This window comes from Colias croceus, chromosome 29 (genome assembly GCF_905220415.1).
Source record: "Colias croceus chromosome 29, ilColCroc2.1".
In the NCBI taxonomy this organism is placed as follows: Eukaryota; Metazoa; Arthropoda; class Insecta; order Lepidoptera; family Pieridae; genus Colias; species Colias croceus.
In genome coordinates this window covers 3,515,154-3,532,306 of record NC_059565.1, presented here as the reverse complement: position 1 = coordinate 3,532,306, position 17,153 = coordinate 3,515,154, and the positions used below count along the sequence as shown (strand labels likewise).

The 17,153-nt window shown below is 32.2% G+C and overlaps 1 protein-coding gene across 2 annotated transcripts in view; it reads right to left on the bottom strand.

Moving 5' to 3' along the window:
- Positions 1-10,615: 10,615 nt before the first annotated feature.
- LOC123704416 (MAP kinase-activated protein kinase 2) overlaps positions 10,616-17,153 on the bottom strand; it is a 43,550-nt gene continuing 37,012 nt past the window's right edge. The window contains exons 6-9 of one of the 2 annotated variants that reach the window (XM_045652803.1): positions 14,833-14,955; positions 13,543-13,695; positions 11,911-11,970; positions 10,616-11,232 (exon numbers count right to left, since the gene is read on the bottom strand). In XM_045652803.1, the coding sequence (XP_045508759.1) occupies positions 11,188-11,232; positions 11,911-11,970; positions 13,543-13,695; positions 14,833-14,955 (381 nt within the window). In that variant the 3' untranslated portion in view covers positions 10,616-11,187. The remainder of the gene's footprint in view (positions 11,233-11,910; positions 11,971-13,542; positions 13,696-14,832; positions 14,956-17,153) is intronic. The other variant, XM_045652802.1, reaches the window with a different exon arrangement.

Sequence of the window (17,153 nt, the reverse complement as noted above, 5' to 3'; positions counted from 1 at the left end):
CTATAAGAATAATATAGTCGACATTTGACAAAAGGAAAAAAAATATCTGGTTATTAAAATAAGAGATATTATTACATATTGTCAAACACCAAAAAAAATAACCAACAATACAATCTAGGAGAAAAAACATTTTTCTTGAAAAAGACAAAAGAAAAAAAGACACAAAAATATGTGTGCGTGTACTAGTGTACACACGTAAGAAGTGGAACTTCTTTATGACTTTATTTTTCAAAATATAATTTACTATATGCAACTTTACAGAAATACGTCATATGATAAGTCATAAGGATAAGAAAAAGATGGCGCGTAACGGAAAAATGTCACGCGTAACGGAAAAATGTGACGCGTAACGAAAAAATGTTACACTAAATTTTTTTCGAACCCCGATAAAGAAGTTTCACTTCAAAAAATTGTTTCGGAATATCAAAAAAGAAAAAAAAATAGAACAGTAAAATTTACATAATATTTAAAAATTTATGATAATCTTCGAAATTATATTTAAATAAATTATTTATCTAACTTTGGGCCGATTGTGTTCATCTTTAGTTTGCAAATATCATTTTATATAAAAATTAATAAATATATATATAATTAATTTAAAAAAAAGACGTGTGTCACTCGGGGACTGCCGCGGTAAAGCTATGCCTACAAGCCACACCGCCCGTCGGAGTGGGGAGCGTGAGGTTTTTTCGTTACGGAATTTCTCGATTCTGTCCCCGCGCTAAAGGCCCGCGATAGAAGCTATGCAATAGCTTAAAAAAAACAGATCCCAGTCGCTTTTATAGTGTCAGAAATAAAATACACGTAAGACTTATTAGGGTTCTTTTTCACCAATAATGTGCGAGGATGTGTAGCGAGGAATTTGTTTGTAAATAACCAATCATATCGCTTCATTTAGCTTGAAGTTTTAAGCGTTTAGCGTTTGAAGCGATACTATTGGTTATTTACAAACACATTCCTCGCACATTATTAGTGGAAAAGCACCCTTATTGAAATTGAACAGCCCCCTAGCCAAGTGGCTTTCTGTTAGCGTAGCGTTCAATAGAATATACTACGAATGTATGAGATTGAAGTAAGCTGTAGATAAACGTATCTACAGCTTCTATTGAACGCTACGCTAACAGAAAGCCACTTGGCTAGGGGGGCAGGTCTTTTATATATAAAAGCCATCATGTTTACGAGAAAAAAATAAAGTTCTAAATGTACCATAAAACCTTATCAAAATACAAAATTGATCTATGTTTTTGTTATGCTATCTCTCTCAGATAGTATTGTTTGCTCTTTCACGCAAACATGATTAAACAGAATGTACTTTTAAATATTTTAACGGTATTTATGAAAAAAGGGAGTATTGTCCTTTGCATTAAAGTTTTTCTATTTTGCCTCTGACACTTTGCAATAATGAATTACATCGTATTATAAAAAAAAGGAAAATAGAAAATAAATAAATACGGACACTCTTCATAATGCCCACGGCCATGCTTGATCGGTAACATCAAGAAAATCCGTATAATAATGAAGAATTTCAATGCAATACAAAAATATACTGTAAACAACAAAGCAATACTATTATAATAGTATGTATTTGAATACGCTTTATAATTTTTTATTTTATACAGAATGTCCCACTATTGGTATACTAAGCGCGAAGGAACTTGTAGTTTTGCATACACTGATCACGTAAAAAATACTACAACAAAATTACGTCAAAAAATTTATATTTTTTTGGTTTTATGGCATTCATATGCTTTATAAATATAAATTTATAAAGAATAGAAAAAATTCGATCACGAGGCGGGACTCGAACCCGCATCCTTTCTTTATAAATTTATACGTCAAAAAATGTTTGCCAAATTTTTCCTGAAAATCCATGTTTTCTTCTCTAGCTTCGCGCAGCCAGCATATACCGCTTCTCTAATGTGAGCATTTTGTCTATGAAAATATAATCTTAAACGATAGCTCACGTGCTGGTGGCAAAGTTGGGCGGGTTGCTTGTTATGGGTGTACACATAGAGTTTTAAGAATTCATCTATTTGAAAAAAAATACGTCTGGAATTTTATAAGTATTTTTTACGTACTCAGCGCATGCAAAACTATAACCTCCTTTGAGCTTAGTATACCAACAGTGGGATACTCTGTATATTGTTATATTATATTATTGTCTGTTGATGTATATAGTTATTATAAAAATATTATGTATACATCAAGTTTTTGTATAATAATAATATTATAAGCTTGTATCGTGATATACTTACGTTGCAAATTAACCAAAATTCTATAAATAAAATATTAAATATATTCATAAATTTTAAATATAAATCGTAAATAATTTTAAAAATAAATCATGACATATTAAAAAAAGTTTAAACTCTATGGTCCACGTAAATTATCTATAATATTATCTGTACTGCCAAAAATATAGTTGTCAATTAGGTGTTAACAGCATTAAAAATATGCACTAGTTTGAGATCAAAGCACAAAATACACGGCAGCTATTTATATTGTTAACAAATCTAATAAAATACATAACTAAATACATGAATATTTATTTAATTCTAGTTTAAAAAAAAAAACATTGTTATTTTATTTATAACTTAAGAATCTTTATTATTAGTTACCTAGTTAATCAAATGATTTGACTATAATTTCATTCAAACTAAATAGGTAATTCAATTATCTGTTATTTTATGTGCTACAAAAATAATTTTATTACCAAAGCTATGTTTACCTAATGCCTTTTTATTATTAGAAATGGACTATCCGATTTGACAAAAGCCGACCCAATTATTTCTTTTATGAAAAAAATCTAATTTGCAACCCTACTCAATCATAATTTGGTTAAAAAAAATCATTATAATTTCAAAAGGTTTCTTCCATTTTAAAAATCTCGATAATCTTTGTTCGATAGAATAAGAGGTTTTGGCTGTAAAATAGTACAATTTCTTTTGTTATGAAATAGTGAAGTCCCATGTCCCCTAGTGGGGTAAGGGGCAGATGCATTATGCATACATCTGTTTCACTGATCGATTTTCTTTAGGGACAAGTAGGTGATCAGCCTTCTGTGTCCTGCCAGACCGAGACATTTTTTTTTCTTCGTCTCCACCGGGAATCGAACCCAGGACCCCTCGGCTCTACGCTCACGCGTCAACCACTGTACCAAGGAGGCGGTCACGTTGTTATGAAATAACCTACATCAAATATACACAAATTGATATTATGCCATTTTAATTTAACTTCTAATGTAAAATAGTTTTCAGTTTGCCGTGAGTTACCTTTCTTTATAAACGAAATAGAAAGATAACTTACCTTTCGTATGATTTCAATCAACACAGTTGAACAATTTTCCTTTTAGCCCGATCATTCCAATAATAATAATTTCTCAACTAATTATAATAATTTATAATCAACTTGTAATTTAACAAAATATAAGTATTGTAGAATACATTTCTCATATATTTTCGTTCATTGTTCATAAAATTAAACATATTTTAGCCAAATAAGAATATAGATAGCAAAAAAATAATAAAGGTACTTTTATTCTTATATAAATATATAAAATATATCTTTCAAATGTCTATCTATTGTTGTGTCGTGGTAGATATTTATTTTAATTCACCAGATTATATTTACACGTTTATGACTTATGAATTTATGTCTATCGGCTGTTAGAGTTAAGTACTTCACAGACCATAGACAATTCTTGGCAAATTAAGAGACCATAGACACACTAGATGCGAATGTAAAGTGTCACCATTTGTGCCATAAATATACGCAAAGCTTCAACAACGTTTTTCGCTTCATTTTCCTTTTGGCAGGCATTGCATATAATGCAATGCTTTCTGAATAAGTTACGCCACGTTCAGGGTATAATTTTCATTTGACATAATAACAGGTAAATTCTTTACACCTCTAGATATTTTTAAGGTCTGTGAAGTACGGTTAGAATTTATTATTATAATAAAAACGATTTTAATAGGTTATTTGATATTTCTGTAAGCACTTATGTACATTTTTGAATGCAATTTTATTTTATATATATTTCTGTATGCAATCGGTGAAGGTGTTTGGGTGGTAATTGCCATTTTCACGAAAAATAAATTCAACATAAATAATTCACTGAAAGTGAGTTGTGTGATAAACTGTACCTGAATTATTATAATTTGGACTTATAATTTGAATCAAATGACCTATTAACGTTTTTAAATGCATTACTTCTTGTGTTGTTAAACTCAATCTCCAATTATACTATAAGGAACGATAAAATATTATAATAGAAAATAAAACAAAAAAAGGATTGGGAAACGGTAGTTAAACAGAAATATATAGAAATTAGGCATGCACTTACAATCAAAATAATATACTAACTGTGATTATAATTCTTTATTTTATGCGCATAGACAAAATATCTGAACATGGCAATACTTAAAAGCGCGGGACAGCATTCTCAAACGTCATTGAACGTCATTGACAAAAAAAAAAAAAACAATTGCGCGCCGAATTCATAAGTTAAGTTATCATGTTGTCATGATTTCTCCTTGTTTTTCACTATTAAAATCATATTCAAAGTGCATGCCTACGAAATAAATATCTGTTGTATAGAATTCTGTACTTAAAAACAATTCCAAATCCTTAAAGTAAGTATGTAGATTTATGAGCTAGCGCACAAGAGCAACTTTTGTCTCGTTCACTATTTAGTCTCTCCCATCAACTGTATGGGGAGTTGCGTCGCTACGTGCGCGCACTTTCTTACTAGCCCATAGAGTTGATGGGAGAGACTAAATAGTTGCGGAGACAAAAGTTGCTCTTGCGCGCTAGCTCTAACTCGTAATTCCTTTTATTTATTTTGTCCATTACTAGTCTTAGTACTAAATTAAAAGCACTACGTTTAGGTGTAGTATGCACAGTCTATTAGATTTATTTGTTGTGTCCTAGAGTTAAATTGGTGAATTAGTATTTAGAAACCTCATTTTTTGCGAATAAAATACGGGTCTTCATTAAAATATCATTAATAATTGGAAATACCTACCGTTTAATTGAGATCAGAAAATTTTGAATTATGCAGTAAAAATACATAAAATACCTTTTCAAACTATTTTTTTTAAGTAGACATGACAATAAATATGAAATACGAATCCCTATTTGTCAATGATATTTTATGTAAAAAGGATAGAAAGACACGACTAAACGCACACGGGATTAGATGTCAAAGACAAGACAACATAAGTATAATGAGGCTAATTAGCCACGTTTCGACAACACTATCTACACCTTTATCGGTTGTCCATAATTTCTTGTTTGTATTATAAAAAAAAGAGCGTGTGTACCGAGCACACGTGTCATAAGTGAAACTTCTTTGGCAAGATTCTAAGAGCTAGCGCGCAAGAGCAACTTTTGTCTCCGCAACTATTTTGTCTCTCCCACCCATGGGCTAGTATGAAAGTGCGCGCACGTAGCGACGCAACTCCCCATACAATTGATGGGAGAGACTAAATAGTTGCGGAGACAAAGTTGCTCGTGCGTGCTACCTCTAAGATGCTAAAATCGTCGCCACTAGTTACTTCATGACCATGACGCGACCTTGAAATTTTACTCTCAACGCGCCTAAAGAAGTTTCTCTTCAAAAAGTAATTTATACTAATTCACCAATGGAGTTAAAATTAATAAAATGGTCCTGTCTCAACTTGTTCCTATTCCTTTCGGCCATTCTTCTGACTTCTACTTTAAAATATCTATATTTTCGATAATATTCTAAAATATCTTCTGAATTATGTTTCGCTATGTATTTTTTAATAATTGTTAAAATTATTTTGCTATTGTGCAATATTATGAACATTGTAAATATTATTGTAATCGTGTGCTATGTATTATTTGATTGAAAGTCCTATTTATTTTCTTATGAACTTCTTCATAGATATTTTAGATTAATTCATACTAATTATTATGTACCTATCTATTATTGTACAAACATTACATAACTAGGTACATTATATAATATTTGAATAGATACAATCCGTTTATTATTTACATTATACTTAATCATAGAAATGTCGCAGGCAAATTGTATTATCATTTTGTAAAATGCTGCTGCTGAGGATTTACTTTTTTCCAAAATACTACAAAAAAAACGGTCGCGAGCCGACGGAGCCCCACTTCGCGGGGCTCCTATTTCTGTGTAGTTTTAAAAGCAAATACCTAGCCTAACCCACCCCCGTATCCAAACCAAAAAATACGAATAATTCTCGACATTTTACAAAATGCCAAGCGTTTGTAAACGGCGAAATAATACAATTTGACTGCGAAAGAAATACCACTAATTAGTAAATTGAAAAATTATTAAAATTTACAATAAGCAATAAATTTTAAATTAAAATGAATATTCTGTCAAATAATACATAGTTCATATTTATTTCGCTACGATTGTAATACGCAAAGGGCGTAGATATTCGGTACAACCTAGTTTTTCTTAAAAATCTATTTAGATTCTGCCTGAAAAAAATTCAGTTATAATGGTTTAAGTTTTAGTTTTGCTTTCCACCACAGTGGCGCTAGCGTCGGGAAATAAGTAATTATTTTTGTTTTGTTAATTATAATATTATAAAAGATCGACTATTCTTTGCATCATAACTATAAAAAATATGTGATTCTTTGAAAAAGGTACCATGTAACTATAAAAAAATATAATTTTGAACCTTTAATCCTTGATTAAATTGTCTCTATTTTTAACTAGTTTTAAGGCTATTTTGTGAATGTATGCAATATCTACGCCATTTTATTTATAATCGTATGTTTCATATTTATTGCTATTTATTAAGTTAATTGTTATAGTAACGTAGTTGTGAGATTGGCGTTGTGTTTCCATCGTAAAGTGTAAGAATATAAAATATTATTGTTCGTTATATTTTAAAATTTTAATTGAAATATATCAATATGAGAATAATGTGTGTTTTATTTTCTTCTACTGTATCTACTTATTAAGAAATTACTCTTATTTGTATGGAATAGTCAAGAACTAGGTACTTAGGTACTTACAAAATATTAAAAATTGCTAGTAGGAAAAAAGTTGGTTATACTAATTATTTATTATTTTATCATTTAACTACCTACCCAGCACATTTTGTGGGAATAGATACTCCGATTCCGATTCTTATATAAATATTTTTATTACAAGTACATATTGAAAAACATGCGGGATCGAATCCCGCCTCATGATGAATAAAATATTTCTATTATAAAAAAAATTCAGAACAAACTTGTTAGTTGTTACCAACCTACCTATATTATCTAACTAAGTAACTAGCGGTCCGCCCCGGCTTCGCCCGTGGTACATGTTTACGTTTTCTCTACATAAGATCCATCCTCGTACTTCAAGAAATATAATAAAAAAAGAATTATCGAAATCGGTTCAGCCGTTCTCGAGTTATGCGCTTACCAACACATTTTGCGAATCATTTTTATATATAAGATTCGCATTTACTTTCTCAATATTATAAAAATCTAGTATAACAATGTAAGTAACCTTACTCCTTTGAAAGGGTTCAACGGTTGGACAAAATATTCTCTTGAAATTTGTATTGCCTATTGAGTAGATCAGAAAATCGGTCAACTTTTAGGTATTTTCCTCTTCTAAGTAATAAAAGTAAGGCAGAAAAACGTTCGCAGGAGCAGCATGAACTTGACATGATGAACATGACTCTTTAAGTCTCTATTACCGTAAAAATATCTTTGGAATATAACGTAAGGAGCAAACAGAATTTTAGTAGGTAAGTAAGTTTTAACGACGATACCTCGATGTCAACGCTTGTAGCATAGTCTGCAGATACCCACTCATTTATTCCACCATTTCTATCAATCTCTCAGTCTCAGTGTTTTTCAAATGGCAAAATTGAACCTACCAAATTCTTTACATAATATTTTGTAGTTGAGATTAAATGTGATACAGCTAATCAATGCTTATCATGTCAGTGCATTTACATCAAACGAACATAGAGCTAGAGCAAGTGCAATTATTTCGTGATCTTTTAGTGTAAACGAAAACTTGTATTCAGTGTTGTTCAGTATTAGACAACTGCATAGAATCTTTTCGAACGCACTAAGAACAACGAAAGAATGCTCTACGCCTGTTTACACTAAAATAATTTGATATAGTGGGGTTAGAATGAGCATTCGCTCGTTTGATGTAAATGCAACGTGTGACTAACGAAATTATTGTGGCCATAGGTTCTTTCTGTTCCGAAGGTTTAATATTTACTTAGGTACTATAAGATCAGTGACACAGATGTGAAATAGAAGAATATTGAAAAAATGACTGCTTGAGTTCGAGTTTGTGAAATTCAAGAAAAACTTATTAATAAGTAAATTTTGTTGTGCTAATGCTCTTAGTGGTACATGGCCAAGTTTTATTAAAATCCGTTCTTTAGTTTTTGCGATAAAGTAACAAATTTATCTTTAAAACTAACAAATATTAACAAATAAAAATACTTTATAATAATAATGCTTAGTGTAAACGGAAATAACAGAGAAATAAAACACATTTTCTTAATCTATATATTTATTCTTAATTACACATTGAACATCATTTGGCAACCGTGATGTAAGTAGCAATATAAGTACGCAAGTACAGTCAGAAAAAAAATCTATTCTAATAAAAATATATAAACATACATAATATAGTAATGTATGAAATTCCTTGTACTTTTGTGATGAAATTTTGATCATCACACCATTTGTACAGTGAGATAAACTAGATATTTTTGAAGTGAAACTTCTTTAGGCGCGATGAGAGTGAATTTTCAAGGTCGCGTAATGGCAATACCGTCACGTCATGTAGTAAGGCGACGATTTTGGTATCTTCGAATCTTGCCACAGAAGTTCCACTTCTGATACGTGTGCTCAGCACACACGCTCTTTTTTACTATTTTGGCTGAATCCAAGCAAAATTCAAAATTTTGAGTTATTGCTGAAAAACCACGAAATTAGAAATTTGGATTAAACCATAATATTTTACAAAGCAAGGATACAATTGAATGCCCTAAATTATTTTAAAATAATACACCGAAAAATTACACCTAAATTATTAAATAAATGCTAACATTTTCAAACCATACTTAATATTAGTACTTAACTCTTATAAGACTATGCTCTGCAACTGTCTTTACTTGTAAAATTTAATTCATACTTATAATGCGTTTCAAATAAAAGTGTGCTTTTCTATGACTTCCAAGGATAGTTAAAAATGCAAATTTTGTTATGTACACGCTTTTATTATCTTCACCTGTATGTATGTAACCGACTCCTTTAGACTCGATTTTGACTTTAAACGGACAGATTTAATTCAAACTTTGTACACTTATCAAGGATTGGTGACAATACAACAATTTCATGAGTTTCTTAGCAGGATTTTTAGTTATTTTTTTAAATATATTTAGTTATTTATATGAAGTGAATTATTTGCCTTTAATGTACGTGTTTAAATAGAGGCGTTTTTTTCGAATTGACAGCAATGACGTCACAATATGACGATGCACATTTTTATTTGAAACGCATTGTTGTAGTTCTCAACCAAATAAAGTTGTCTCTTTCGCTCTTACATCAAATAAATTGAGATAGAAAGAGACAAAACTATATTTAGATGTACGATGTATTAATTTGTGACCTTTTTCTATATTTCAGTCTATAAATACTTTTTGTAATGTAAAAATAATTGCCTTTTTTGCTAGCTGTACTACGTCCAAACATAGAATATTAGCAATTAGCTGTGCTTTCTATTTATTTAATATATTTTCAATTTTCATTATATTTAAATTTTCAAGCCATTGCATACAACTATAATAATTATTTCCTTAAACATATTTTTCTTGATATAGAATTAAATTACTCGCACTAAAGTTTTTAGTCAATTTATTTAGAATAAGCGATTGAATGAAAAAAAAAATCTTTCTTTTCTTGTTGATTAAAGGACATGACAAAAAAAAAACATTATTTTTAAATCAAATAAAACAAAAACAAAGTTTTAGTACGATTAATTTAATTCAAGTGAAAAACATTATCACTATATTTTACAAAACTATACGCCCATATTTTTTTTAATACACACTAATATTTTAAATGGACGGTAATTAGTAATTACATAAATTTTGCAAAAGATAAACGAAAAGCAATCTAATATATAATTATATTAATTCACATATCAGACAATAAGTAGGAAAAACTAAAAGTTTTCTTTGAATATCTTTCTTTTGTGTGTTTAAATTTTCGTGTACTTTGTTTAATTGTAAAAAAAATCAGTTCAAACCGGCTACTCACATACCTGCAGCAGGGGCAATATTGGAATTGGACCCTTAACTAGCTCCTTAATTGTGATGTTTATAGGCAAGCAGGGGCAATTAAGAGAACAGCAGAAATTGCTCCGACCGAGATTGTACCAATATTGCCCCTGCGGCAGATACGTGAGTTTAATTACATAATAATATTATTCGGGTTCAAAACTCCACTATATATAATATAAATATATATATAATGCATTGATTTTGCTTATAAATTGACGTGCGTTATTTGAAAAAATTCAAATAATAATGATTTTTTGAGCGTAAGGCGTTGTTCACAACCTTAATTATTTTACTTATTATTAGTTATTTTTATATGAATTTGCACGACCTATAAAAGGACAAAGGACATATTGAAATATAGATTTTCTATATATATATATATATATTATTATTTAAGCTAGATAGATTAGTATAAGAACATTTTAAACAATATTCCAATAGTTTACAAAAAATTGCAACCCTAAATCGATACAACAATTATTTATATTAATGTAAAATAAAATATTAATTTGCACTGATTAATTTACTTACAAAATACAAAAAAAGGCAAAAACCTAATTATTATACATATATAATATATAAAAATAACTAATAAAGCATTATACAATACATATTTAATATAAATACAACAAAAAATCGCAAAAAAATAACTACAAAAAAAATCTACGTACAGAAATACGTATACAATCATTCCGTCTCTTTCACTCTAACCAAAAACTGTGATATTTGTGTGATGCTATCCCTTTCGCACGTTGGGTTAAAATTAAATTTAGTTTTAGTGAAACTAAATTACAACAAAAACCCAAAAAAAAGGTTATTCTCTATCTAGTTCCCGATTTCACCGCTAGGTGGCGCTCTTTAATTATAGGAAATATATAACTTTTGTTATTGTTTCTACTTGCGAATTCTGAAAATAAAAAAGAAAATTGAAACATAATTATAAATATTTTATGTTTTTTTTTTCATTATACTCGACTATTAGGACACTTCTTTTTCGCATCGCTAATAAATTTAGCCCTTAAGATTTATTTTTTGATGATTTTGACTATAGATCTATGTTATATAAAATCAATTTTAATTTTATGAAGTTTTTGTCAAAATCCACAAGTATTAAAAAAAATTAATTAATAAAAAATGCAAAATAACTGAGAAAAAGCACTACTTATTAGTAACTTATTATTAATTGTGCAGTATTACTATAATTAATTATAAATTATAATAGGTATAACAACTCCATTTCGAAAAAAGTATTCAGACATTTTTGCATGAAAATGCAAGCACGTTTTGAGAAAAATTTAAAATAATTGAATTATTTCTTCAATATTTTCTTAATCTTTAGAGCAATATCTAAATAATTAGCCAAAAATAAGCAATAATTTTAATACTGTTAATTTATTATAACATAAAACAAATATTTGTATTTTAATTTACTTTACATCAAAAAAATCTATTACAAAAATAATATATATTTTTAGCTAATTATTAAGAATGTACTCACACAAAAGCGGTATATTTTTTGTATATAATTATATTTATTACACCATTTTCTAATTTTACTTTACCCCTAGATATACTAAGCACCTACTTTATTCCTTCTCTTGTTCAAAAGTGAATTGTTACTCTGCTCCAGCGCTTTGATTTGAACCTGGAAGCGAAAAAAATATCATTAATACTATTTTCAAACGTCAGAATATCAGATATAATAAATAAATAAGAATTTAATATAATTAATACTGGTCAGGCCGAAGAAAAGATGGCGGGATGAACTGGACCAATTTAATAAAGACTGGTCTACAATAGCACAAGATCGTGATTCATGGAAGCGCTTTGGGGAGGCCTTTGCTCAGCATTGGGACAAAACAGGCTAATACAATACAATACAATACTGGTCAGTTGGTACCTAAAGAAAAAGAGAAAAAATAAACCACCAATAAAATTATAGGTAAAAATCGCAATCAAATTCCGATCGCACTTGCGTCGCCTCGTGTGTCTAAAATCAACACTAGCCCATAAAATAATAAAAAACAACAACACGACCTCCATCAAATTCACACTAGCCAAAAAAAAATTAAACAATGAATATGCTCATTGACATTTGACAGCTACATTAGCCAACTGACTAAAAAAAACATTCCACGCGAACATTTCACAGGTGTCAGCTGCTCGATCTTCAATATCGTCACAATACTTCAAATATCGCAATAAAAAAGACACTCCCTACCAACACTGCCACTAAAGACACTAAAGTAAGTAGTACTAGTTTTATACCCGGCGCGGCCTAAGATGATCCCTATGACAGTTCGTTTTAGTGATTGCTCGTATGATGGATCGTGTCGATACTTTACTATTTTATAGGCAAAGGCGTGGTTTGCATTCAGCCACGTCGGTAAACATGTTTTTACAAATATTATAAAATGAATTTTTAACGTCTATTAAGTATCTAAACGAAACGGTAAGTAAAACGAAAGTTTTCCAAAACATAAAAATGCACCTTATCATTTTCTCGTAATTTTTAACCCGTTTAACACAGTGTATATTATTTTATCATGAAAATGGAATCCCCCATTTAATTTTTCTAAAAAACTTATATTATCATAGGTTAGTAAATTAACGCGAACGGTAATTAATTAATTAATTATGCTGCGATCTTCTGTTCCATTCAATAGTGAATGAATTATAGCTTAAGCATGGAAAAAATGTGAACTCGTTTCAATTATCGAAATTTGTTTATCGATACTTCCGCACTAGTCGATAAATGCCAACAATGTAAGTTTTGAAGGACGTAAACGTAAAGTCAGATTGATATAATTTCTCGTAAATGTTAAGAATTGTTATAATTCCAACGGAATATCACTGTAATGGCATAAAGCTACGTAAAAATTAATAAATGCCATTTTTAGACGCCTCCAATACGTTTCTAATTTAATGGTGACGCCATTACAAGTTTGTCTCTTGAGAATAACTGTCAGTGTCATAGGGATCATCTTAGGCCGCGCCGGGTATAGTAAATAGTGCTAACAAAAACAAATCCAAATATCGCAATAAAAAAGTCACTGGCCACTAACAAAAAAAAAAACATCCACACAATCTTTTCACAATTGACAGCTGCCACTTGACACTTGACAGCTGCCACGACACTTGACGTTTGACAGGTGACAGCTGACGTTTGACAGGTGACAGTTGACATTTGACGTTTGACAGGTGACGTGTGACGCACCTGGTCGTAGTCGACGCGCATGGTGGCGAGCGAGCGCGTCATCTCGTCCTGCACGTCCGCCCACGCGTCGCCCGTGTCGCGCAGCACCGCGTGCGTGTGCAGCGGCGTCTGCGGGACTTGTGCGTACTGGCGGACCCACGGGCTGGACATCACCTGTGGAATATATTATTATTATTACATAAACAATCCATAGTAATAGTAATAGTAATATAGTAATCTTCTTATATATAAAAACTAGGTTTTCGCCCGCGGCTTCGCCCGCGCAGTCAAAGAAAAACCCGCATAGTTCCCGTTCCCGTGGGATTTCCGGGATTGCGTCATTTTCCCGGGATAAAAAGTAGCCTATGTCCTTTCTCGGGTATCAAAATATCTCCATACCAAATTTCATTAAAATTGGTTCAGTAGTTTAGGCGTGATTGAGTAACAGACAGACAGACAGACAGAGTTACTTTCGCATTTATAATATTAGTATGGATAATAAATCTGTAGAAGGGTCAATTCTGTACATTGAAAATATTGAAAAAATAAATAGCAGGTGGTGTTACTGGATCGAAACCAAACCCAAATATGTGATTAAAAATTTTTTGTCTGTCTGTTTGTCTGTATGTTCAGGCATCACGTGAAAACTAACGGTTCGATTTCGATGAAACTTGGTATAATTATACTTTATCATCCTGGGCATAAAATAGGATACTTTTTTCCCGGAAAAATACGTAGAAAAAAAATTAATCTTAATTTTTCCGCGCGTACGGAGTCGCGGGCGGAAGCTAGTAATATTATAAATGCGAAAGTTTGTATGGATGTATGGATGTTTGTTACTATTTCACGTAAAAACTACTGAATGGATTTGAATTAAATTTAGCACACATATAGAGGGTAACTTGGATTAACACATAGGATAGTTTTTATCCCGGAAATCCCACGGGAACGGGAACTATGCGGATTTTCTTTTGCAAACGCGGGCGAAGCCGCGGGCGGAAATCTAGTTACTTATAGAATAATAGAGAAATACAGTATATTTAATAACATTCTACGAAAAAGGCAGGAAATTTAAGCAACGAACGAACGAATAAGTAAAGCTACTAGCTGTGCCCCGCGGTTTCACCCGCATTGCCACGCTTCTGTTGGTCTTAGCGTGATGATTATAGCCTTCCTCGATAAATGAGCTATCCAACACCGAAATAATATTTCAAATCGGACCAGTAGTTCCCGAGATTAGCGCGTTCAAACGAACAAACTGTTCAGCTTTATAATATTAGTATAGATTACTAGTATAGATATACGATTTACCTGATGAATAGTAAGCCGTTTCGCTGGATCAACAGACAGCATGCCGCGGATCAAATTTTTAGCATCAGCTGAGACGTTCGACCACTCAGGCTCGGGGAAATCGTATTGGCCTAGTCTTATGCGCTGTGAACATAAATAAATAAAATAAGAATTGTTAAATAAGGCGAAAAAGTGATTCTAATAAATGGAGATATTTGGCAATGGTAGGTATAAAAATAATGAACTTCATTGAAAAACAATAACAACATAAGCCTATGTTACTCGGTCCACAACTTTTTGAGCTAACAAACAAACAAACTAACCAAAAAAAAAACCCTACCACGTCTTGTTACATTTTAATTTAAATATCTCATACAAATCAGATAACAATTAACGAAATTAATAATAATAATAATAATAAGGGCGTAGGGATGTGACGACCCCATCGCCCACGGTTGGAATATCTATTGTCTACGTGACAATAGATATTCCACCCGTGCAATCAGTCAACCCGCAGGACACCTTGTGGCGGGGTGTCGGGGAGTAGCGACCCCGCGGGAACCGAGTGCTCCCGGGGGAGGCCCCTGTCTTCATCTCCGGCTTGCCTTCACCGGCCGGTCGGAGTGAAGCCTGACGAGGACAGGACCCCCACCTCTGGCTTGCCTTAACCGGCCGGCCAGAGTGGAGTCGCGAGAGCTTTTAGCTCGAAGGGTGGATGCGAAGCGTAAGTGGCGAGTGGGCACGTGATGCTGGACCCTCAGGGAGCGCGTGATCGGAGTTTAAAGTCCAGGGACGCCTCTCCACCCTTAGCTGCTCACAATATGTTGCCCCCTTGTCGCACTATTGCAGCGACTTATTTCGGGGGCCCATACAGTGAGAGGGCGAGTCATCACCTGCCAACATATTTTTACTTTCTTTTAGTAGAAAGGCAGGTGCCATAGTTTCCAATAGTCCCCAAATACCGGCCCATTTAACATCCCACTCCATAGCCCAGTTTATTTTGTTTTTCCATATCTCGAAATAGTCCTACATCGGCCGCGGACTGCCTAGGACTGTATCTCTATAGTGCAGTCATGGGCAGGCTGCGGCTGGTGTCCCACAACACAGTAAAGTTCTCTAAAGGGCCTCTGCGTGTTGGATCCGTGTCCCCGCGTAAGCCTTCCAAAGGACCGGGTACTTTCCTTATGATGGTACCCGTGTATTATGGAACTGAGATACATAATAATAAAACATTTATTGTCAACAGCACACAAAAACATACAATACAAGATTAAAAAAAAACATTCAAAGTAAAAATAAGAGATAACAATACTTAGTAATAAAATATGTATAAGAAAATAATGCTGATAATAGGTATTGGACATTTCTCTGTTGACAAAAGGGACCAACTCAGTATCTGGCACGAATGATGAGATGGACCATTCGCACCACTGATTTTCAGTGGCCCCTTATGACATTTGGAGTTGACAATCACACACTGAACAATAAAATAATAAAAATACATTACACCTTAAACCTAAAAGAGATAAAAACAATAAAAATAAAGTAATGAAAACAAAATGAATAAAAGACAAAAAATAAAATAAAATAAATAAAACCAAAGGAGAAACAAAGCAAATCATGCAATCAAGATATCAAACACTTAAGAAAAAAACAATTGAAAATAAATAAACTTAAACTCAAACATCACAAGTTTTATTTTACACATTAAATATTACATAATATTTGCAAAGGAAGTTACACTCAGCGCCACCAAGTCCCCTATGGAGGGTTTAAAAGTAAGTGAATTCGATATTTGCGTCGAAAATTTTCCTTATTGCGCAAATTACGTAGTGGTGGTGGAAGATTATTCCAACACTTGGTGGCACTGTATCGGAAACATCCCTTGAACCCTGCGGAGTGGTGTCTAGGTATGGCCAGCTTTTGAAATGCTGATCTTGTTTGATAGCTTAGGGCACTGCGCTCACCCATCCAGGCAAGTTTTTGGTATAGGTATGATGGAACCTTGGTTTGCATGACACCAAAAAGAAGAGTGGCAAAATGTAAGCGCCTTCGAGCTTCCATATTTAATATCTTAGCACTTTGAATATATGGACTAACATGAGTTCGAGGCGGTATATTCCAGCAATAACGTGCACAAGCATTTTGTACACGTTGAATTGCTGCTTTTGTCCGTGAGAGCAATCTAGGTCCGTACATTGTGTCGGCATAATTAAACTTGGATAGTACAAGCGCGTCACAAAGTCGGATACGGAGAGTAGTGTCAATATATTTTCGTATTCTATACAGAGTCTTAAGTCGATAAAAGCAGTTTAATTAACGTCTTATTAAGCGCCTTGGAG